The sequence below is a fragment of the Poecilia mexicana genome, unplaced genomic scaffold (genome assembly GCF_051168715.1).
Source record: "Poecilia mexicana isolate PSO_F unplaced genomic scaffold, ASM5116871v1 scaffold_23, whole genome shotgun sequence".
Lineage (NCBI taxonomy): Eukaryota > Metazoa > Chordata > Actinopteri > Cyprinodontiformes > Poeciliidae > Poecilia > Poecilia mexicana.
The window spans coordinates 6216061-6240816 of NW_028263392.1; the positions used below are offsets into that span (position 1 = coordinate 6216061).

The window sequence follows — 24756 nt, forward strand, 5'->3', positions numbered from 1 at the left end:
CTCACTGCGCAAGAGGCAACTGCGTCGTGCGTCACGGGCAAAAGGTCAAAGGTAACAAGGTGACCGGAAGGCTTATTATGTTGTACAAAAATAATAATAATAATAATTTTAGTACATGTTATTATGTGTCAGAAGAGGGCTTCGGAAATAAAAATAAAAAATTGCACCAAAAAGGCACTTGGGGGCAAGGAGCAAAAGGGGCAGGTGCTCAAGCACCCCCAGCCCCTCCCTATGCACGTGCCTGGTCAAGAACATCTACATACCATGTTAGAGCCCAACAAAGCCTCGGGTCTGGGTAATTTGTTCAGCACTGCGTCTGACACTTGGGAGTTACAGCCACCACGAATTTCGCTTTTTCTTCCCCTCTCAAATCTACGCAGATCCTTCGGCTCCAGGGTTGTAGGTGTGAATGTACAAAGAAAAGGCTGAAACAAAATGTCAGCAGCAGACACTAAACTCTCCATTTTGATTAATGGCAAGAGGCGCTTGGCTCCTGCACCTCCGCGCCTTCGTAAATCACACCATGGATCCTGTAATTAGTAAAGGCAACCTCAAGGGAGTTCGAAATGCAAGCTTGCAAAGCCTTGGAATGAGGTCGTTAAATCTCCGCAGAGGATTCCTAATTGAATCGGTGGTTGGTTTTTAATGGGCCATGATGATAGAGTGATTTTATTGCTGGTTGGATGGTTCGAGATGCAGTGTGTTGCACTGCTGAATCTTCCAGCAGGTTCTGACACGTAGGTGGATATTTTCAGAGGTGATAGCTGCAGAGTGTTTCATAAACGTGGAATCCAGTTGGGTAAGAGACACCAGTGAAATGTACTTTGGAAGGAAGATTAGAGTTTCAACAAACTATTATTGTTTGTAAGTGGTGGATAAGAGTACTTGCCACCTGACTGAAGACGCACAGTGAGGGTTTAGGAAGTTTAGCCACATAAATTCACTGATGCAGGACGAAAGGTTCTGGAGGTTAACTCCTGCTGGTTGGGATTAATCAGACCTATAATTACCGGTTAACTAACTTTCTTGAAATCACAGCCAGGTGCTTGGCAGGAAACGAGGTATGACTATATGAGGTCTGGGGTTCAGACATCTGCACATAATCCACACAAATCCACAAGCAAAAGAATAACACATTCAGGCTCAAACAGCACAAGCAAGCTGATCAAACATCTCAGCCTCAGTCAGTTCACCACATCTTCCTGAAATGACTTCTGCACTGAAGCTTTCCCAATCGAGGAGCAACTCTGGAAAAGATGCTGGGATTTTCACATTTGTAACTCTGACAACCTGACTGAAGGCGGATGTGTTGAGTTGTGTTGTGAAACCTTTGTTTTGCTTCTTAAGCTCTGATAGACTGCACTCCTCATGTTGGAAATGTTTGATTTAATAAATATATTTTAGAGTTGTTGCTGCTGTAAAACTTGGATTTAGGTTTTAATACAAATCAAATGTGGGTTGTATAAGACAAAATTTTAACTTTTTAATATTTGAACTTCAGTAACGTTTGAATTTTGTTCTTATTGGTATTTCTTGTTTTATCATTCTGACATTTACCCAAATCCGACCTTTTCAAAGCAGTCTGATTCCCATCTTTTCAACCTCGCCAAAAAAGTCAGATTTGTGGCTGTCACATATACTTATTCCAGATTCACATACGATTGTTTTCAAAGTGTCATTGATGATGTAAAAATCATCAGTGACGTAAATAAGAAGAAGCCAGAAGCATGTAAGTGATACCTTGAAATTATAATTATAAACTTATGAAAGAAGTCTGTGTCAGTGAAGCACATCACAGTCCGACTTCCAAACAGACTTCTCTACAAAAACTGTAGTCAGTAGTACTCTACAAAAGATTACTGCTATTAGTTGTGCTTTTTCATTAGTTTTCTTCGTCTTATGATCTTGTAATGATACTGTAAGCTCCCATTGCTCAGTAATCTTTAATTAGATGTCAATAAATAATAAATATGATGCCAGGCAAAGGCTTGTTGCTCAAGTTATCAGTGAAAGTAAAAGACTAAAACAACTGGAAGTACAAGGTGGGAAGAGAGTTATTTTGCCACTGATGCAGATGCTATGGATGATATATATAAAAAAATTAAAGTTCAAGAAGTGCTACAAATTTTTACCAGTGGCTTGAATAAATATGGTGGGAACTGAAGACGCATTATTTAGAAAGCAGTTAAGAGTCCAACCTCTAAGATGTATCCCCTCTTCACATACAGGAGTCAAATTCCCTCATCACCGTGTCTTGATCTGGTAATCACCTAATTATTAAGTTCAGGTCTGTTGGAGAAGAAATGCATAGAAAAGTTCACCATAGTTGCTCTCCAGGACTAGAGTTTGGTCTTATCGATATTGCAGGTTATTTATTTAATCCAAGAATCACAGCAGGAGGTTTAGTTCAAATTCAGCTGTTCAGACTAGCATCTGGGATATTAAGTAGCTGTTTGAAGCTAACAATATGAACTGTTTTTAAGCTAACCTCTTTTAGCTGCTTCTCTTGTCTGGTACAGTCTGCGTACAGTATGTACAGTTCCAAATAAATGTGGCATGATGCAAAGTTAATCTTACCATCTTATATTTTAAGCCACGAGTCGCTTAAGCTAATCAACCAATGCTACAGTGAATGTCTTCGTTTGACTCTACACATCTGTAAAACCCATTATCATTTCACTATTATAGCTTTTTGTGATCTCATTTGTCAGCTTGAGAGGCAAAGATGTGACAGCTAAAATAATTTCTCTGTTAATATATGCTAGCCCAAAAAAGCTGCACACTAAAGCTAGCTTATACGAAATTCTAGCAAGGAGCAAATCCCTTAACCAATAGGAGGCCAAGAAATCTACAAGCAAAAAGTCAAAAATGATACTGTTAGTAATTAGACGTAACAAGAAATAGCTGCCAGATAATTTCTAGTGTGAAGATAATAACCAAGCTGTGTAACTTTAAAGAACATTCTCTTAATTTATCGCTTTTCAGTAGTCGCTACAGTCATCCGATAAATCTATTTTTACCAGTGGTGAGCAATTTGAAGTTGTAAATTAGTTTTATCCCATGACATGAAGGGGTCCAAGAAGATCAAGTTTGTTCATCTATAGAAACAATTAGCACTAATAATGGTTAAAGAAACTAAAGGTATAATTAAACACAGATATTGAGCATCTATTTTCAGAAAAATGATTAAACTATGTTTCTTGAGTTGGTTTTCAAAGTTGATCAGTTTTCTTTTTGCTAGCTTTCCATTCCTATATGTAGTCATATTTAAACTTTAATTCCCCTGAAAGATTTATTTTTTAGTTTGACAAGGCTTGATTTGTAGCTTTAAGCTCAGGAATCGTTACTTTTACAAGCTAAAATGAGAACGACTAGATTGGGGCCAAACCACTTTTGATATAAAAGCTTAGTGGGGGGGAGGGAGTTAAAAAAATGTGGCTGTGGTAAAAATTTCTGACTTTTACATGCAACCCAAAATTTGGATAATTGCCAGTAAATGCAAGTTTTAAGTAACTTATCTGAATTTTTCTGTTTTTTTCATAAAAAACAATCCATGCTCCATGAAGAACAGATGATCACTACAGAAGTTCACAAAATACAAAAACTAGCAATTCTGCTTTGTGTATGTTGTGGTTGATGAGATCAAAAGAGACAATCAAGTAATCAACTGGCACTAATAAACTTGATAGCAGATGAGTTTATGGGGATTTTGCTGTGGTAATAGACTAGTATAGTCTGCTCTGGTTCTCATTACAAACCACTTTGACATATTTCATTGTTTCCATTGTTCCTCAAATTCATGTGGTGTTTTCAGATACGTCATAAGCTTTGGAGTTCTTGTACAAGATGAGCCTTTGAGGAACAATTTGATTTAAAAACAGGCGAATTGGGAGGAAAATACAAAAAACGTTCTTGAAACAGATCTGATCATTTGGCTTGTGTGGCGTCACTAGAAGAGAAGGCACAGTGAATCTTTGTTTTGAAGGTAGATGTGACCTTGATTTAACCTCTTAGATATTTTCTTCTTCTGTGGTTCATTTTAGTCCCAGAGCCATAGAAATATGTCATTTATCAGTCTGGAAAGGGTTACAGTAATTTAGTTTCCCGTCTTAAACTTCTATAAATCAGGATGCGTTGCTTTACAAGATTGTTTTGCCTACTTCATGATGTCAGAAAGTAATGTCTTGACTCTCTACTCAGGAATCCTCAGCAGGCACTAACAATCCACTACTTAATCTTTGCTTTGCAGATGTGTTATGTGCTCATACTGACATTGAATACCGTCTTTCCTGTGGGGTTTGTATCTGTTTCGTTTCTGTGACTCACAGAATCGAGCTGTGAAGCTTTTGCCAACAACTCCACACTGATGATCCTTATAGTCAAAAATGCTAAATATCTTCAACTACATTAAGATAGTAGAAAATGACACTGATACATTTATACTGGCACACAAACAGAGACATTTTTTCCCCAAAAAATGCAGCTTTTGTTTGATCTGAAGTAATTTAATCAATTTTCCAAACAATAATATAGAAAGACACAAATATAACAGCCTGAAAGAAACCTGAAGGATTTTTGGAGCAGCGGGCAGGTTTGTCTTTTTCTTCTCTCTAATACAGCCCCCTGCTGGAAACAGTAGAAAAAACTACAAACATAAAGTCAAACCATCGTTTTATTTTTCTGGTGTGCTTGAAAATGAGTTTGTCGTCAGCATGCTGCGCAATGCCAAAAAAGATGGCACCATGTACATTCCCATTTGAAAATCTCCCAAACAAGATCTGAAATATTTATATAAATCCTTAGTTCCAGGTGTCTTCATCTTTCCAGATATAAACCTGCTTTTAAATGGCTGACCAACTTTTCAGTCAAAGTATCTCTCGGCATTCTTGAAGCTAAACCGCTGCCTCACTGGTCAAAAGTTCACAAAAAAACAGGACAAGTTCCAAGAAAAATCCTTGAGTTTACAATCAGGATTTTCTTCTTTTGTATGTTGCCTGTCTTCATTATCTCTTAGAAAGAAATTTCATTCTGTTTCCTGGAGGAACCAAAAAAAGAATAATTTAAGGTGGGACTCAGTCAATTATCTTGTTAAGCTAACTGACCCGAATTGTTCTTACCCAATCCTTTGAGAAATCTGTTGACCCTCCGGTGTTCATTCTCATTGATGGAGTCCAAGTACTCCTGCACTCTCACTTCAAACAGTCCTGTTAATAACAGGGAGGGTCAAAATCATCAACATTCACTCAATCTCCCGAGCCCGAAGCCCTTCTTTCTCCTTTTCGGTACCTCTCAGAGCTTGCCGATGGAGCTCTCTTTCCTGGATAAACCAGCCAAACATCTGGGTCTCCATGAAGACCTCCAAGAAGCGGCGCGCTGTCTTGGAAGGGATCGCTTTCCGGAACCCCTCACGTTGGAAAGCGCAGGAAGCGGGAGAGGACGATGAAGAGGAGGAATATCCGTCTTCACGTTCGGCGGTGATGAACAGTGGGTAGTGTCCAACTAACTCCACAAAGAAGCGGACAAAGGCCTCAGACACAACGGTGCTAAGATGACCAGTGTCTAAAAAGACAAAGAAGAGGTGGAGTTTCATCAAACTTCAAACTTTTCCATGCCATGACCCCTTCAATAGCATTAGCTTGTGGCAGGAACCCCCTTTGCAAACACATAGAAAATGCTAAAAAAAAAACATCTAAATAACTTTTTTATCACTTTTATGCTCTATTCAATAATTGATGCATTCTTAAATAAAAACCTTTTGATTTTAGTTGACCATGAGTTCTTAGAGGGTTTTTATTATTTTTTTTATTTTGAATCTATGGTTTCTGTTTAACTTTAAGTATTTCTCAAAGAAATGTGTGTAATCTCAAATGGGTTTCAACCGAAATCAGAGGTATATTTAAGTTATGTTTGGGGGAAGTCGTAAACAGTTAATATTTTACCTGCAGTGGCTCTTGGCCCTGTTCATTCATTACACATTTAGATTGACGGTTCTGGTCAGAGTGCCTGAAGCAAATTTTTAGTGAATGCTAATTTATTGATTGTTTTTTGAACTGTCTTAATTTCTTATTTCCATATCAGGCAGGTCTGGGATAATCCTAGTGGGAATAACTTTACGATTGTTTCTTTTCTATTCTTCTGCGTCTATGATCCAGAGCATTATCACTCTCCAAGAGTCCGTAATGAAAACATTGTATGTCTTTGTTCAGCTGAGCTAAAAATAGAAGAGTATATAGTCTTCAAGGTCGAAGTGACTCATATGAATGCACCAGAATAGGGCATAATAATTATCAAGGTAATAAAGGGACGGGTCAGTGACTCGGAATGCCCTTTCATTTACCTTAACGGCCCTATCAGCAACTTATAACAATAAAACCCAGGATAACTGAAGAAACCTTTAGATTAAGAAATTAAACATAAGATATTGACTGTTTGGAGCCTTTTTTACATAATCATACTTTCACAGACTGATCACTATAAAGCCCTGTTTTGTCTCACCACTGATTGAGTCTGCTCCTCTGTCGTTAGCAAGTTCTCTTCTTCTTTCTAGAACATTCTCCAGAGCCGACTGGAGCTTAGAGGGCAGTATTGAGTCCTCATCATCCAACTAAATGTGCAACAGAGAAATATTATTTACAAGAAGGCCAATGCGTGTCCTTATTCGTAAAGATCACTTAAAATTTTGAAATATGCATTCACCTGTCTGAGAAGTCGATTATTGCCGAGATCCACGACAAGAACCTGCACACAGAAAAACCAAGTGGTGTTATCTTTATCCAGCAAACATAAAACTGTACAGATAAACAAAGCAAGAATAAGTTTCAGATGCAAAATTTAAAGGGGCAGCATTATGTATTTTCCAGACTCAGAGAAGCAGTTTTTAGCACAATCTAGTAACTGGTACCTCCAGTTGTTATAAAAATGACTTAAAAGAAAATTGACTTTTTAATTCAACATCTTGAAATTGGGCCTCTGGGTCTTTAAAAATGGCTGCTCTTCCTGAAACTCCGTCTTCAGGAAGTCATCACAACATTGCTCCTCTATTAACCCTTTAACAGCACTTTTACCAGTGCTATACTGAGAAGTAGAAGCGCATAAGGTGTTTGCTAATTGCTGCAGACTAGTCTGAAGGAGCTGAGTGGGAGGATGGCAGGAGAGGGCAGAAGAGAGGCGGAAGCTCGGAAACGGCTCTGAGGAGGATCTAGATTTCAAAGGCGGCACTAGACTCACCCACATTTTGCACAACTGAATGGTTGCCACAGGAGATTAAAAGATTCCTCAAACACGCAGGAAAGAATCAAGGTATGATTTGATGAGGGAATAACATTATAACATGATGTACAGCTCAAAAAGTCAATTTTACATAATGCTGCCCCTTTAAGCTTTGCTGCCTGTCCCTCTGATCTGACCTCCTCCAGGGGAAGCTCGTTGAGTTGGGTTAAAGAGCTGGACAGCAGGCCGACAATGAAAGGGGTCGGAGTGCAGACGATGTCCAACATGGCGGAGGGCAGCACCGGGATGTAGGTGTGCTGCCAGACGAAGGGGTAGAGCAGAGCAACGACTGCGTGGCAGCACTGGGAGAGGGTACTGCAAGGACATGGAATTAAGCCGTGAAATGATGCTGGAGGATTTAATGGAAGAACACTTTTCCACCACTAGAGGGTGCCAAAGCTCAACACTTCTCAGGGAAAATCAAACGCCACCATTTCTGGCTTTTCCCAGAGGAGCAAACAAACCGGCCAACAATTCATCCACCAGATCCAGATGTCACTCTTGCATGAGCTCCTAATCCCTGGGATGCCTTACATTTATTTAAAAACATTGCTCTGGACCACCCACAATTTATCCAACTTCATAATGACAACATCCCAGAGATGCATGTCCCCCCCTCCCCCCAGGGAACAGTCCCACCAGCACAGTTTAATAAACACTGGAAGGAGGGCGTCTGGAACAAAATCTAATTCCAAAGAGATTTTTCTTGCTGGGAAGCTTGAGGAAATTGGTCACACTGAACGCGAATGCGCCAACCTGAGCTTATCAGCGGTGAAGATCACTCTTCTCTCCAGCAGCAGAGAGCTGAACACGCGGAGGAGCAGCCGCAGACTCAAACAGGAGAACAGGCATTCAAAGTCCACATGCTCTAGACGGGAGTCAGATGGCCGGCAGAGCTCCATCACCTGCACATTAAATACACTTTACCATAAACACCATTTAAAACTTGATGCAAAAATGAGTGATGGGTGATTTTGGCAAACCAAAAATATTAATGAAACATCACCGGGATTCCTCAAAGTAAGTTCTGTATCATAATTGATACATTGAACAATTCAAACTGCTGAAAGTGACTTGCATACAAAGATGGATTATCACAGAGTTGATGGAAAATGCATTGAAAGGCATTCCTTAATGTTCTGCATGTGTTTTGTCTTTTTGTCTCACCTCAGTGCCAGAACCAGGGAGGAAGGTTTTGATGTTGATGGTTCTTCCTGGAGCTGGAAACTGGGCTTCCATGATGGCTCTCATAAATGGCTGGACCAGAGCTGGGGAGAGAGCTCGCCGCCTCTCCACTTCATCCAACACCTGCCAAGTACGAACATACACTAAAGTCCTGCAGTGCAGCAGCGTCGGTTCCGCGGTAGCAGGCGTTTACCTTGGAGAACAGGTTGAAACAGCCGAGGTGACTAACGATGCAATAAACCTCCGGCAGGCGTTGGCCTTTTCCACTGGGCTGAAACACAGGAGAAAACTCACTTCCATTTGCTCAAAAACAGACACATTTGTCGCATCTTGAAACGTCAAAGGTCATCAGTGGAATTCTAGACGCATTAGGGTTTGACAAAGTGAGCCCACTCCCTTTGGAGATCCATAAACAGGACCATATGCACACTTTCACATGCGGAGTACGGTTCCCAGTCTCGGACACTTCCGCCTCGGCTCTGAGATGGGCCGTTTTCCCACAGGCACGTCCACCATTTTGGCATGTTTATTTACTCAGCCGACATTTGGTATTCAGCCACTTCCTGTTCAGTGACGTCACTTTTATTTACCCCGCTCGTTGATATTTACCAGTAAGCGGCGGCAGTATCCGAACCGCCTGCTGCCATCCTCGCCGGTCAAAACAAAGGAGAACATCTCACTGTGAAATTGAAAATAAAAGCATAATCTGTATAGTTTTTTATTGCATTAGCTATAATTTACATTCCAGTAAAAGGCAATAAGAGTTGTGTCACATTGTAGAGTTTTCACCTTGGGTACATCTCCACAGGCCCCCAGTTTTTCGCGTCGGGGAAACAGAACTGAGGGATGATCTTCAGCTGATCCTCCGTCTCCCTCAGGAACTTGAAGCTTTGCTCCAACTGCAACATATATGAAAACACTTGAGTGGATTTTCTTTATTTTTAAAAATAAATTTCATCTTAACGCTATAGAATAGTAGGGTCCAGATAGATAATCCAATTCTGTCTTGACCCCTGGATTAACATGAACAAATTAACAAATAAAAGATTTTTTTCATTCTAAAACCGCAAACTTGAGCATATTTAATATGGATTTTATGCGATAGACAAACAAAACACAATACATAATTGCAGGGTGAAACTTGTGGCATTTAAATATTCTAAAAAAAAAAGAGACATGAATTTTTTACTGTCCCCTTTACTCTGATATCCCTAAATAAAATCCAGTGCTACCAATTGCCTTCAGAAAGCAATAAACAGCATCCTTACGATCAAGGAACGCTGCACAAAAGTCAGAAAGAAAAAGTTGTGAAGAAGGTTAAAGTAGAGTTAGGCTATGTAACAATATCACTAACTTTTTGAACATTTCAAAAAGCTCAGTTCAAAATGAAAACATGGCGTAAATAGAAAGACCTGGTCGCTCAACAGGCCGTTACAGCAGAAATCAGTTTCACCTACTAGCATAAACTCTGCAGATACCACCATGCCCTGGGTCTGCTTTTACCTGGAGGTATCAGAAAATTGTTCGGTTTTTTTATGTATAATTTTCTGTCCAGTTTGTGGATCAGATGCTACTTTGTGTTGTTCAAGCAAAGAAATCTTTAGTTTGTGGAAAAATTCAAGGGGTGTGAATACTTTGAAAGAAACTGTACATAAACTAACAGACCTGAGGATTTATTTTTGTTGATCACATTCAATCATAATTCAAGTTAAGGTTAATATATGTTGTGTTTGGATTGGCGCCTTGCTATACGCCAGCAAGCCCAATAGTCATGAAGTTAATTTTTTTTTTCAAACTAGACGACTTTAGTGCTTCTCTGCTGACCTTAAGGGGGAACTGCTGTGTGACTTCTGGCATATAGTGGTCGCCGACCTTCGACTTCTGCAGTGAAACAACGAGGAAGTACTCAAACAGCTTGCGTTGGTGGCGCTCCTGATCCAGAGAGCGGCTTCTGGTGGTGGAGTCGTTGTAGTGGACCTGCGTCTTTCTCGGCTGCCTCAGGAGAGATCGAACTGGAACAGCACACAAAGATAAGATCGATTTAAAGATGGCTGCACAAAATAAACAAGACATGGACGGCCTTGTGGAAGCATTCATACCTCTTGAGCTACGAAGGTTTTTGTAATGTACTGTAAAAATCACACCTTACCTTTTAATCTGTCTTCAACTTCACTCTCAGAGTCGCTGTTCTCATCAGTTACTGCGAACAAAAGCCAAACAATCCATATTGCTGTCCCAAATATAAAAAGAACTCAACTGTAATTTTTCAGAGCAAAATAAACACTAAAACCTCTTCCAGAAATAGTTTCGGCGTAGTGATACATCCTTCGCAGCTGTTTTTTTCTGCTCCGACCCTCAAATATACTGTTGATTCTCAGCACAACCTATTGAGGAGGGAAAAGGGTTGAATCAGTGTCAAGAAATACAGTTTTCCCAAAAGTATTTATCCTGTGATTTGCAATGCAGACTGTTGGTATCCTGCGGCAGGTGCGGCTGTAGGGATCCCCTGGGATCCAGGCTCCGTGTTCAGGCCCAGGCGGGGTGGAGGGCGGGCTGAGCTGGGGCGGAGATGAAACACCTCCGCTGTTGATGCCGTGGGCCGACTGGTTGGTTCTCTTCAGGTCCAGTAACTTGAAGCTTCTGCCTGAGTTCTGTCTGAAGAAACCAGGCCTGGATACCTAACGACAGAAAAACGTTACGATAACCTCGTTTAAGTTGCGGCTGCCTCGTGCTTTTTCTGTTTGTGAACCTTTGCTGTATCGGCACCAGGAGATGAGGGGACAGACTGCTGCGAACACTGACTCTCCAACTCTATGTCTTCATACGGGTTCTCATTGGATGAGTCTGCAGAAACAAACATATGTTTATATAATATTTCTTAGAATATGTAGACATGGTGGTATGGCCCTCGACACAGAGTTATGCCCATAAATGCTTCTAGAAAATAGAGAAAGTGAAAATGTTCAATCACCAAAAGCTAAAGGGGGCAATAAATTAAATGAATCAGTTGTCTGACCCAAGATGTCTTCATAGTGATGTTCCTGAGACAAGGGGCAGGTGAAAACTGGGCTGGGTGACCTTGTACGGTCTTCAAGGTCAAATGGTTTCCTGTCACAGTTGGCACAAAAGTGCAAATTACTTAGATAATCTCAGTGGATTTTGCTTAATACTTTGACATAATCTTCCCAGAAGCGTCATTGATTTGGTTTCAAACCATTCGTACCTGTTGCTAAGGTACCTGTCTGCCCTGAGTTTCCCATAGTAACCACAGGGGGGCTTTGAGGATGCCTTAGAGGAAATGGATGGCAGCGGAGGGAGGTTCCTCTTCCCTCTCCCCTCCTTCGAACTCGTTCCCGTGGAGGCAGTCGCTGGATGTTGAAAGGTACGCTTGGGTTTGGGCACTGGATTGATGGGGAGGGCACCCGGCTCCGTGTACACGTTCTCCTGATTCTCCCTCCCTTCTCCATCCCACAAAGATCTACTCTCAGCTGAATCATTAAGTTCTTTCTTTTTCACCTCGACTTTTTTGTCCTTGCCCGGTGGGCTGAAGTAGTTTCCAAGCTCTGCCGGGGCTTTGCCATGGTTCTCCCCCAAAGTCTCCAGTTTCTTGAAAAGAGTAAACACTGCTCTCGTCTCCTCACTGGTTTGTTCTGACGATTTCTTTTCACTGCTCTTTTTTAGCATCCCAACTTGCTGTTTCTCAGTCGCTGGTGGAGAACAAGGCCTTGAATCATCACTAAGAGCGACTCTGTGACCTGCGTTTCTCTTGTCAGTTTTTGCTGTGTTGTCTCTGGACCTAGAGCTTGGATTGATCACTTGGGGCTGATTCCCAGGTAAGTGAGGCGAACAAGGAGTTGAATCATCTCGAGGAGTTTCTTTGTGAACTGTATGTCTCTTTGAGGCAGTCTTTTCCCTGCTTTCACTAGAACTACTGCCACTATTAGCCACTCGAGGTTGTTTTGGCAGTTCATCAGGGGAACAAGGTCTTGAATTGTCACGCATTAATACATTTTCTTTCCCAAGGTCCTTCTCCTTAGTGGCTACTGTCCTGGTACTTTCAGTCCTTTGCTTAGCCACAGTTTTGCTGCTGCCATTTGTCAAGGAGTCGGTTCCTTTAATGCTTGCACACTTGCTCAAACTACTTGAAGTTAAATGTGAAAGAGTGGATTCTTTGTTCTCCCACAGAGAAATCTTGTCCTTGATGTTTCCTCCATTGGATCTTGGAAGTTTGGTTCTGACGGTGCTGCTGTCGGTGGGGTAGAGATCACAAACTGGTCTCCTGAAATCCATCTTTGACGAATCTTCACTCTGGTTCCACAGGTTGTCTAAAGGTGCAAAAGGTTGTTTTTTTGTCTCTTTTATTTTTTGCCCAATGTCCTCTATTTCCACTGTCACACTTCTTCCACGAAGATAGCCCAACTTTTGCCTAAACAAAGGATAAAAGCACACTTTTAGCTTTTGATTTATAATGAATTGGTCAGTCTTATAGCGTGCCAGAAATAAAATAAATGTACACTTCTAACTTTTACAGAAACAAAACCACCAGAGTTTCCTGAACTTCTCATGCGGTCAGTGGGGCGACCAGTCATAGGACGCTCAGTTTTCATGGTGACAGTGGAAAAACTGAGCCTGAGAGTAAATGCCAGAGGGGAAACTCATGATCATCTTTTTCTCATCATCTTTGCAAAATAAACACATTCTTGGACTGGGGCCAAATTTTGCTGGACTGTTAAGTTTTAATAAATAAACTAGAGGAAATGGGAAGCCCCAAGTTTAAGAACCTTCTATGGATGGGAGGATTAAAGGCCAGCTGGATGCTTTTCCTCATTTCTCAGGCTTGGAAAGGGAAATGTTTTACATCTTTGAAATTCATACAGGTTCCACTGTTTTGTATTGACCTCCTTACGGGCAAAATGCTTAGAAACATTGTATTTTTGGCATATTTCTATCTATTCTTTTAGTAGAATAGCTAAACAATTTCATACTTGTTTGCAGCTTCCTCGATTTTCCCAAAACGTTACCAGCATTATTTTTCATAAAGTGATTGAATCAGAAAATATTTTACACTTTTTGCCATATATCACCTCATATTTCTATCTATTATATATTGAAACTGATATCAACATCTCTCACATGGAGTAATACATGTGAGAGATGTATTATATAAACAAGCCTCTCTTTCTTAGACTTTTTTTACTCTGTGAAAGTAATTGTCTTCATTTATGCCCTAATTTATTAATCACATCTGGGAGAACAGGTTTCATGTAAGGATGTAAGGTGCACCTTTATGCAGATGACTCTGTATTTAAAGGTCACTATGGTGATTATTCATATACATGCAGTCAGTTGCTGGTTCAACTTCCCACTGGTGAAATCATTTACAGTCGAGGTTAAAACAATAACCTGGGCTTTCGTACAAACCTGTCGACAGCTGTGGTGATTCTCTCAGCAGCCTCCATGATCACTGGACACCTGCAATAGTCAGAGTCAATTGTTTTGGATAGTTTACAATAACATATTGCTCCTAAAATTAAATTTCACAGCATTCATCTCAATCGATCAAAAGGAGTTGGCCAAATTCAACGAAAACACCACTGTATGACATGGTCAGGAATTCATGAAATCTCTCTCGTCTGCTTTTTCGTTAATTTAAAGCTAATTCCTCTGTCACTTAGTCACTGCACTGGTCAAAAGCTAGCCTCCTGTGAGGACAAACATGCTCGGCATACTTTCACATGTCTCCAGGGCCAACAATTTAAAGTTCAGTGTCCTCCAAGATAGCACTTGGCCATTTCCCAGATCTGTGACTGCTATTACCGTTTACAGTCACTGTGACGGTGTACATGAGCGGAGGGACAGCAAGCATCTTTAGAGAAGACGTAGAGAAGAAACACAGATACATATTGGCATTTTAAAGCAAAAGACGATTAGGAGAACCCAGAGTGACATTATTGATTTTTACCAGAAGAGTAAAAAGTAGAAACAAACCCCACAACCTTCTGCTTTGATGCCATCTCAAGCATTCTTTTTTTAAACAGCAACTTGTGCAACAAACATGACAAATACCGACAGTGGAAATAACTTGCAAATAAACCAGGAACAGTGAACAACCTAAGAACAATATTTCTGTCACCATATTGTAAAATAATTTCTCACCTCCATCCATTCGCTAAAACTGTGGCTGGCTGCATTTGCGGCTCCTAAATCCATGTCCATCGGTGCAGCGTCCAGACCCCAGCAGCGTTCCATATGTAAAGACAGTCTGACAGGCTTCCCAACTTCACTCAAACCTTGAGCAGATGGTAAAAAGTTTCTCTCTCCAACTAACAAACTCTTCCTCTCTCCCCTCCACTGACTCTCTTCCAATCTGCAGCTTTCATTCACCCTCACTCTCCCACAACTCTGGATGCAGCTTCCTGCTCCTCTCCCTTCTTTGACTTGCTGCATGCCCCTCTCACAGCTGAACAAGCAGAATGAATGGCTGTGTCCCGATGCTCCCTGCAACAATTCAGAAGCCACATTTTTAACCCGTGGCTGCGGGAGAATTTGTTCCATGGGACACGCATCGTCACATTAAATCACCTCCCTACCAAATTTGAAGTTTGTTGGAATTTCTGTCCCAGCTGTTCCTGCACTATGGTTGCTTACGCAGCTGCAGCAGATCAGATTTTTTGGTGAAGAATTTCCAGTGCATAATCCTTTGATTTCCACTTTACATCTTCTTTGCTTTAGTCTAGAATATAACATTTCTTAAAAAGCATTGAAGTTTGTTGTAATGTGACAAAAAATGTTGAAAGGAGTTAACAGTTTTTGCTAGACACTGTTAATATTATGCTAGATTTGGGAGCATAAAATGCTTCCACAACTAATAGAGTAAAAAGGTGGCTCAATAACTAACTAAATAACTGGTTTTAAAATGCATGAAGTTGCTTGAGAGCCAACAGCAGTTGTTTCAACCATCAGGAGGAGCACCAACATGAGGCCTCTCGTCTAAGCAGCTGGCTGTGGCAAGCCATTTGTGTAAAAATTCACAATTTTATTCAGGCCCCTTGAATCAGTTTTTTTTTTGTTTTTTTGGAGAACCACTGCCAGGTCACTCTTCTAAAAGAGACCTTAGATAAATTACTTAATTAAATCTACTTCTGTTTTTGTGTTAATTACTATATAAATGTAAATATTTATTTGTAGGTTTTGTTTAATAAATGTTATTGTATAGGTTAGGTGGACGATGAGTGGGCCCTCAAATTGAATTCTGCTTAGGAGCATGTTACTTTGACCAGGGGAGGCTCTGCGTTCAGGAAAGGAGGCGAGACAACAGAATGCAGTCCAGATGGATTTATTTAAAAGCTGCAGGTCACATTTGAACCGACACCCACTTTCACAGTGAGACAGACGCTGCCTTTTATACTTTGGGCAATTCCAACACTAGTACCAGGTAAAGGGGTGATAAAACAAAAGAAATAAAGATTTATACACAAACCTAACACAAAACAATAAATGGTACCAATAAATATTTACATGCATGCAAATCATTACTAAACTAATCAATCAAAGAATAAATTTAACTAAATATAACCCCTCAAAGTACTACCCCTCTTAATTGTAATGGTATGCTCCAGGAGCTTTTTAACAGCACCTGGAGCACTTGTCTTCTTTTGCTGCTCCACCCTGCTGAGGAGACACATCCAGTCAAGGTAAGTACTTAAACAATTAGCAAGCTCAAATTACACCAATAGAAATGAGAATCAAACTGACGTTTTACCCACAATCTCCCTGTACAGGACGGATGGCCAGTCCGACTGTTTGAAAGAATGTTTAGCCTAATGTCAATGTAACTGAAATAAAGAACTGAAACGAAAAGCATTTGATCTGTAAATAAACTAATCAACATGATATCAATAATCAATTAAGGATATGGCATATTTATACTTTATACTATATTATATATTTGTGTAATAGACTTCTTAGTCTTGGACCCGAGTCCAAATTTCGTACCCCAAAAATAATAATAATTCTTGAATCCTTGAATATTTATCTAAATAGCTTACCATATTTCTGTCTCTTCATCCACCATGATCTGTGATGGTGAACGTATTTTCACTCCTGTCCTGCAGGTGGCAGTAGAGTGGCACGCTTCGCAGCGGTCTGTGCCTTTGAACAGTGGCAAAGAAATTCACAGTAAACATAGACGTACAGTCGCTATATCTAGAGTAAACAGGGCTCGGAGGACCTCTACAGAAAGGTGAGACCTTCTGTTTGTTTCTTGACCGTAGCTTAGTGATTATTGCGTAGCTTTTTATAAAGACTTTTATGATAAATGAACCCGGAACTGACAATTTATATAGCTTCTGAAGCTAAGAGATCATGTGCCATGTCACTCACTGGCATATGTGGCAAATGCAGCTGTGGGAATAATAAAAGTGTGGAAGTGAAAAGTACATTTTAATATAGCAACCAGAAAATAACGTATTATCGCTTACGTATTTATCAGATACAAACTATTTCTGTGAAGAGAAAGAGGGCACAGCAAAATCTGAGTGATATACAAAAAGCTGATATCGACCGCAGTGATACATAATCAGTGTGAGGAAACAAAACATATTGGTGTCTCTAAACCTGAAAAGAAACGGCTCAAGCTGCTGTAGATGCACACCTATTTTGGCTCTTTCAATTAAAAATACATGCATCAATTACTGAAATATGTAAGATTTTAATATTTAAGAAGAACTGTGATCCCCTGAGCTGATTGATCAGGACAAAGCTTCCTTTTTTTAGGAGTTGGGGACTCTTCGGACTGCAACATGAACCTGCTGGGGGAGGTGTAGCAGTTTTAAGTCAGTCAGCCTCCCCTGACTGGAGCCATTGATAGGTGGCTTTGGCTGCACATAGGGCAGCATTCAGACCAGGTATATCTCTTGAAAGGCAGAACAATGGCTTCTTTCAGGGAAATGTTCATGTTAAAAAATCTGTAATTTTTCCGTTAGATAATTGTTTTGAACAAAATCACAAATAGCAATGCTAACACCCACAACAGCCCTCTTTAAATTAACCGTGGCATCTGATTTAATTTATGCTTGTTTTTAAAGTTAATCAGACTGTCTTGGAACTTGTTAGTAATTTATGACTTTGTTTTGGTATAAATGATATGGATATTTCCACATCTTTTCCAGGAGTGCCAATAAAGGTCTACTTCCTTTTTTTTTTTTTTTTGCCATAAAGAGTTTTGTTCAATAAATGAATTTAATTTGGGCCTCTTTCCTCTGCAGGCACAGCTTTCCTCCCGTAGTGATGCGTTTGTCTCATCTGAGTTAGTAGTGGAGGTCTTCATGTAAGCCTCCCCCTCCCTGTCCTGCAAAGACCTCCACCGACCTGACACCACCTCCTTCTTCCTCCTCTGCCTCCTCTTCCTCCCCTCCAGCTGCCCCTGTGATGCCTCCCTCGTGCTTTGGCTGTCTGTCACAGTACACCCATCATCATCTGGTGGTCTTCCTCCTCACCTTCTTTAGGTAATCTAGAAAATGGGATGGTGATGTCATGCTTATTGCTTTCTTTTAGGGACTATACTGTAACTGTGACTTTTAAATTTAGTGAAAGTTTGTCTGCTCAGCCTAAACACGTCGTTTGCTGTTCTTTGGGGGTCAAACTTCCAGCCCCAAGTATGGATTTGTGTTTATCTTTTCTGCTAGGTTGAGCCAATTTTCCATTCCAATTTCACAGTTTTGACTGTTTAGTTCAACTTAAGCCTAATGGCAGATAAGCTGCTCCCTTTCCACTTCAACATGACACACCTTCACATTCTCTGAGAATTTCCCAGGTGTTTGGTCGCCCTAAATATTTTAGGCCTTGCAAAATGTTTCCCGTCCCTTCAACTTTTCCACGTTTTGTCACGTTACAGGCTCAAACTTCAACGTTGCAACTCTACGGGATTGACAAACAGAAATTTTCACAAAACCATGACTTGGAATGAAAATGAGTTTTAAATCACTTTGAATAGTTATTTTAATTTTATTTTAGTTGTAACTTCAGATTTTCAATTCTGTGTCTCTTTATTAGTTTTAACCATTTGTTTTAGTATTTAAATTTTTTTTGAGACTGTTTAGTTTTTATTAGTTTCAGTTATAGTTTGGTTTTTGTCTGTTATATAACAGGGGCAAGGCAGAAAATAAATTTAGTTTTTGGGTAGCAAAATCTTTTTAAAAAAAAAGTAATTTAAATAAAATGTGTTAATTTAGTTCAAATGAACGACCATGCATACCAGTTAATTATGAAAGATGTATAGCAGAGTAACTTTAAAAAATACAGCAGTATTTTTATCTCTAACAAAAACCGTTTTCTTCTAATTTTGTGTTATTTTTAGTTTTAACGATAACCTTGCACCTTCAGTCAACTATCTGGAAATGGAGAGTTGTTATGTACCTAGTTTGGATATTTATTGACTGAGTTGTGCACGAGTTGCAGGTTGTTCTAACATGCGTTGTGTTTGTGTTAGAGTGATGGTCAACAAGGAGAGATTTGCTCAGAGCAGAGGTCAGATATCGAAGACAGTAAAGATTTCCAATAGACATTTTGTACAAAATCTGTGTTGTCTTGAACTAAATGAATCCAGCAGTTTTTCTTGCTTCTTGGCGGAGTCACGTTCCTCCTCTGTCTCCTCCCAGCTATGTGTTGCTGCACGCATCCAGGAAGACCTTCAGCAATGTGAAGGTCAGCATCTCAGCCCAGTGGACGCCGTCCGCCCATAACGACAGCGCTCCTGCGTTCTGTCCGGTCGAGGTACAGGCAGTCGATACTCTGCAACAAATTAACTTTCTTCCACGAAAATGTGCTCTTTGCGAGGGGAAGATGTGTGTCTCAGGAAGTTTTTGTCATTCCTATGACCGTACAGACATGGGAGGACAATCACCTGTTTGCTGACGAAAAGCAGGCCACGCTGTTTTTGGGAGCTCTGGACTCCATCTTCCTCTTCTCGTACGCGGTGGTGAGTCGGATGAAAGCGAAGCAAAAAGTGAGACGCGTCCCGCCTAAGGAGGCGTTTCATTCAAACCGTCATGTGTTTGATGATCAACATGCAGGGTCTGTATCTGAGCGGCATCATCGGGGACAGAGTCAACCTGCGCTACGTGCTCTGCTTCGGCCTGTGCGGATCCGCCATAGTGGTGAGTGTCGCCAACCTCATGGCCAATGCTTCAAACGTCTTCCCTCGTCTGACGCGTAACCTGTGCGTTTGCAGGAATTCCTCTTCGGCACCCTGACCGAATGGCTCCACGTCTACAACGTCTACCTGTACTGCAGCCTGTGGGTGCTGAACGGCCTGCTACAGTCGGCCGTCTGGCCCTGCGTGGTGGCCGTCATGGGCAACTGGTTCGGCAAAGCGGGGTGCGTGATTAGCCGCGGATACTTAAACATCCTGAAACGCGTAGTCGGAGACGGACTGTGATGCCCATTCATAGACACTCAAACATAGACTTCATTTAGATTAATTTTTCTCTGCAGAAGGAAGTATTAACACAAGTTAAAGATTTGTCTGAGTTACAGCTGCTTTACTTGTAGAAGGTACAAGTACAAAGAACAAGGATTCAGTTTTTTGATCCATCTGTGTTTTCCAGGCGCGGCTTCGTGTTTGGACTGTGGAGTGCCTGCGCCTCGGTGGGGAACATACTGGGTGCCTTCCTGGCCTCAAGTGTGCTCAAGTACGGATACGAGGTTGGTCTTTTACAGCGTCAGTATCGGCTTGTTTCTTTATCTTCTGACACTTTTGAAGTTTTAGTGACAGTTTAAAAAAAAAAAAGTAAATACAAAGTCAAAGTATTTTGAGAAATACTAAAGTTTCTTTGTACGGTGCTGAATAAAGGGTGAAAATGTCTAGATATAATTTGTTTCTAGTGACTAAAGTGCAGCAAACATGTCCCACATCTGTTTTTTAAAATCTTAGAAATCCAGTATTTTAAAACAAGTCTGAGACCAAATCTCTTTACCCCATTATCGTCTGCTTCCTCTAGCACTGCCCGGCTTTAGATACTAACGTCAAGTATGTGGTATTCCTGTTTGTAGTACGCCTTCCTAGTAACTTCTGTGGTGCAGTTTGCTGGCGGGGTGGTGGTGTTCTTTGGCCTCCTGACCTCGCCGAAAGAAGTCGGTAAGAGCCGAAAGAAGCACGAACAATTGCGAAGAGAAACTCTGACGTCTTCCACGACCAACTATGTCTGTATCCACTACACCTTCGATGAGACTTGCTTGCGTTTACGTGGCAGGTTTGCACTTGGAGTCAGAAACCGGACTGAGCCCAGTGGAGACGGACACAGACAGCCACAGACCACTGATGAGTGACGAGGAGGAGGAGGATGAGCAGGTGGTGGAGACGTACAGCCAACAATGCCGCACGGATCAGCCACCCGAGGAGCCTGAGGACGAGCCTCCTCGCGCCATTGGCTTTTTCCAGGCGTTCTGCCTTCCTGGAGTCCTGCTGGTGAGTCTGATTTGATTGGTCCAAACAAACTCACCTAAAATAGGCTTTGAATCAGGCATTCAAGGGTCCTGAAAACTCTGGACTCTGATTGAAGGAGTTCCTTGCTCCAGAGAACAGACTTCTGCTTTTGATTATGCCGTAAATCTCCTCTGCTCACGCCGCAGTACTCCTTGGCGTACGCGTGCCTGAAGCTGGTCAACTACTCGTTCTTCTTCTGGCTGCCGTTCTACCTGAGCAACAACTACGGGTGGAAGGAGGCCGAGGCCGACCGGCTGTCCGTGTGGTACGACGTTGGCGGAATCGTGGGTAATGACACCTTTTCGTGTCGGTCGCTTGGTTTGGTTTCGTGATTTCTACTTGAGTGCATGACATTGTGCGTTTGTGGCAGGGGGAACCCTTCAAGGTCTGATCTCTGACTTCATGGGGAAGAGAGCGCCTGTGTTGGTTTTCAGCCTCGTAATGGCAATGGGCTCCCTGGTGGGATACAGCCGTGAGTTTGTTTTTTTTTTGTTTTTTTTTCACCCACAGTATCGACTACTGCTTCCATGTTAAAAAACGGTCATAATTTATAGTTCTCCCTCTGAACTCCTCAGGCTCTCCTAATGACAAGGTGATCAACGCAGTGATCCTGGCGATCACTGGTTTCTTCATCGGCGGCCCGTCCAACATGATCAGCTCGGCCATTTCTGCAGATCTGGGGAGACAGGACATTTTGAGGGGCAGCCAGGAGGCCCTGGCAACCGTCACTGGGATAGTGGATGGAACCGGGAGTATAGGAGCTGCTGTAGGACAGGTGAGCCGGAATGAGGACTGGGAGAAAAATCACCAAGGCCAGTCCTGGAGGATTAACCTAACAAATGCTTTTAAAATGCCAGTGTTGCACTTAGACGGGCATTTTATCAAGAGATTTGGAGAAAATTCACTCTTCCTTTAAAAAAATGTTAAATTAATGTACCTAAAATTACAGTCTTAAAAAGTATTAAATTAAGAATAAATGTTAATCACAGGTCTTAAATTTTGTTGTGGCAGACTATAAAATCCCATAGTCTATTTTTCTTTTTTCTGACAGAACTTTACTATTGAGCAAAAATTTGAGTCTTGCACGGTTGTGGCTACTGGTAGCTGGCTGCTAATGCAATCTTGCTAGCTACTTAGCTAGTAGTAATTAGTTACCTTGCTACTTGGCTAGCAAGGTTGCGTTAACTTACATTAGCAAGAGTAAATTATTGGCTGATATACCCTTATCTATCTTGCTAGCTGGTAAGGTAGCTATGGAGATATTAGCAGATGGTTACCAGACATGAAAAAGCTAACTAGTTTTACCTTTGCTAAGGTTTATCACCAGTTGGTTGGACAAAGTTCATATTTCCCGTTTCCAGCCAATCCAATTTTTTTATTTTTTTTATTTTACGATTTTCTGTCATGCCTGTGGTTAATTTAGTTAATAATGGTCTTAAAAAGTCTTAAATTTGAGTATTTGAAACCTGCATTTCCACACCATGTGGAAGAAGATTCTCTGGTCACATAAACAAAATGTTACTTTTTGGCTGACATTTAAAACACCTGGACATGGTAAAAGATGGGCTTTTTATTTTTAAATAAAAATCTGAAAAGTGCGGCTTGAATATTTACCCCTCATGGTCACACTTCTATTTCTAATCCTGCAGTACCTGGTGTCGCTAATTGAGAGCAAACTGGGCTGGATGAGTGTTTTCTACTTCTTTGTCGTCATGGTAACTTAATTTTCCCTGTTTCCACATAAATGACTATTCATCTCAACAGCTTTTCATGTATTGTTTTTTTTTTTAATGTGCATAATTTTGTTTTTTTGTTGCTGCAACGACAGACAGGGGGCAGCGTTGTCTTCATCGCGCCGTTGCTTGTAAGAGAACTGCGGGACATGTGGAGAGAGAGGCAAGCTCTGCGCCACCAGCTCTGAGAGGAGAGCCCGACCGCCGGCTCCGGTTCTGCCCATTAGGTCGGTTCCAGGATCCAGAAGGTTTGCAGTCGGCCAGAACAGAAACACTAAAACGTACTGTAAGACTTCACTGAGCTCAGTATGGGGCGGGGGGTTTAGCTGAAGTGCCTGAGGAGTATAGAGGGATTTGGCCTGAGCCACACTGGTGTACATATTTTAACAATGTAAATTAATGTAAATACTTCTCTTTTTCCTTATGCACTTCAGTTGCTGCGAGTCTTAAATCAGGAATGTAAACGTGAGACCTGAGGTTAAAAAAAGAATGTGAATAGTGATTGTAGTTTTGTAATCTTGCACTCGGATTTAAACGGTCTGAAAATTTTTCAGTGAACCACTTTAATCTTCATCTTTGTTTACAATCGGGGTGAAAAATTATCCTGTAAATATGGGGACCGGTTCCATCGTTCGCTCACGCCACCGACACGTTTTGTATTCACTTTCTTTGCTCAGAAATGTTTACACTTTTTTATTTTCTGTTTCTTAATTTGTGACTAACTCACACTCTTTAAATGTGGCGCGGCTTGCTTTGTAGGTTTAAACTCACAGCGGCCTCCACATTCATCTGAGCCCTCATAAAAAAAACCTAAAAGAAATTTATCTTTTTGTTCTGTAGCACAAACTTGCAGTGACTCAGTGAGGGTTGGGTATATACCCCTCCATCTTAGCTAATCTTAAAATCTTTTATTGGCTTTTTACAAACCCAATAAAAGTATTGAAAGCAACAAGCTGTTCTTTAACGAATCACCCAGATTAAAACGATCTAATTTTAGAGGGTTTTTTTATGGAGTTAATTTGAGTGGGAAAAACTTGAAAAAGAAGTAAAACGATACTTTTTTTCAGAAGCTAATTTTAGCATTTGGCTACATGGCCTCTCAAGCATCCAGCTAATAAAACTCACTATGTCAATGTTTGGTGCCTAAATGTTTTAGAAAAATAGGAAAAATGTATAAACCGATTTTTATATTTCAATAAAGATTTCCGTATAAATTTGGGTCCTCATCCTAATTTATCATAGTTCTGGTTGTTTTCAATGTTTTTAATTATTGGAGGTATGGAAAGGTGAAGATGATCAGGGCTTTTGCTATTTTATGACAGACCTTATATAAGACCAAGAGCCTCATCTCCTAATAAAAAAATGGATAAATTAGAAACATCTCAAATTTAAGTATTCATTTTTTTTTAAATAGATGGTTAAATTATATATATTATGTATTTTCAATCCAAAGAAATTTTGTCAAGACCCATTAAGCCTTTTTAATTCTTGGTGAGAAAACAAATCTGTTTGTCCACCAAATAAAACTTGCTTTATTATGAAAAATGAGTTCTTTTTTTAGATTAACATTTTTGCCAGGATAAAAGTCTTAATCTCATAAGATGAGGCCATTTGAGTCTTTTCTAAATATAAAAACTGTAGAAAAGCAGTCGACTGCTTAAAAATATAGGACAAGCTTTGAAATTGAATTTCCACAACAGAAAGAAACAGTAAAATTATTTTAATTCTCTTTTTTTTTTTTTTTTTTTTTTTTTTTTTCTGTGATTAGGTTGAAAACTGTTTTCCACAAACATCAGCATCACATGGGGAAAAAGTTTCCTTAACTACTTATTTAAAATTAATTTTTTTTTAGTTGCATTCATTTTAATGCTATGTAATATCAGGTCATTATATATTCAACCATAACTCTGTTTACGGAAGGAGCCAAACACATGGAATAGATTGTACAATAATTAGGTGTGAAATTTCTCTTCTGTGTTTATTAGTGGTTTCTTTTATGTGCATCTTTTAACTGTACTTCTACTTCTGTTTGAAATAAATGCAAAGTCGCCTTCAAGCTACAAGCGCAGTTTTGCATCGGATCCA

General features: G+C 40.5%; 2 protein-coding genes across 2 annotated transcripts; one reads left to right on the top strand and one right to left on the bottom strand.

Annotated features, from left to right (window-relative positions):
• Positions 1-4484: 4484 nt before the first annotated feature.
• Positions 4485-14939, bottom strand: LOC106916625 (DENN domain-containing protein 2A-like). The gene is made up of 20 exons (XM_014985024.2): positions 14611-14939; positions 13876-13926; positions 11678-12880; positions 11471-11562; positions 11204-11298; positions 10923-11132; positions 10745-10838; positions 10604-10654; positions 10279-10466; positions 9244-9353; positions 9064-9133; positions 8648-8725; positions 8437-8577; positions 8026-8174; positions 7407-7584; positions 6697-6738; positions 6496-6604; positions 5287-5559; positions 5118-5204; positions 4485-5035 (listed from the first exon to the last, which is right to left on the bottom strand). The coding sequence occupies exons 1-20, from the start codon at positions 14643-14645 to the stop codon at positions 5004-5006; spliced, it is 3288 nt and encodes a 1095-aa protein (XP_014840510.2). The 5' UTR covers positions 14646-14939; the 3' UTR covers positions 4485-5003.
• A 1146-nt stretch (positions 14940-16085) lies between these two features.
• slc37a3 (solute carrier family 37 member 3) lies at positions 16086-23885 on the top strand. Its single transcript, XM_014985025.2, has 15 exons — positions 16086-16148; positions 16569-16696; positions 17721-17960; positions 19113-19227; positions 19340-19432; positions 19527-19610; positions 19685-19830; positions 20061-20157; positions 20506-20590; positions 20706-20920; positions 21085-21226; positions 21309-21410; positions 21514-21713; positions 22588-22653; positions 22767-23885. Exons 3-15 carry the CDS (start codon positions 17884-17886, stop codon positions 22857-22859), a joined length of 1515 nt encoding a protein of 504 aa, XP_014840511.2. The 5' UTR covers positions 16086-16148; positions 16569-16696; positions 17721-17883; the 3' UTR covers positions 22860-23885.
• The last annotated feature ends 871 nt before the right edge of the window (positions 23886-24756 follow it).

Bases quoted from the DNA above. Each gene is read 5' to 3' on its own strand.
- LOC106916625 (XM_014985024.2), bottom strand. From the start codon at position 14,645: ATGCAGCCAGCCACAGTTTTAGCGAATGGATGGAG. The intron at 10,467-10,603 runs GTAAGGTGTGAT...GTGCTGTTCCAG, and splicing joins AGTTGAAGACAGATTAAAAG to TTCGATCTCTCCTGAGGCAG. The intron at 5,036-5,117 runs GTAAGAACAATT...TGGTTCCTCCAG, and splicing joins CAGATTTCTCAAAGGATTGG to GAAACAGAATGAAATTTCTT.
- slc37a3 (XM_014985025.2), top strand. From the start codon at position 17,884: ATGCCTCCCTCGTGCTTTGGCTGTCTGTCACAGTACACCCATCATCAT. The intron at 19,433-19,526 runs GTGAGTCGGATG...ATCAACATGCAG, and splicing joins TCCTCTTCTCGTACGCGGTG to GGTCTGTATCTGAGCGGCAT. The intron at 19,831-20,060 runs GTGCGTGATTAG...TGTGTTTTCCAG, and splicing joins AACTGGTTCGGCAAAGCGGG to GCGCGGCTTCGTGTTTGGAC.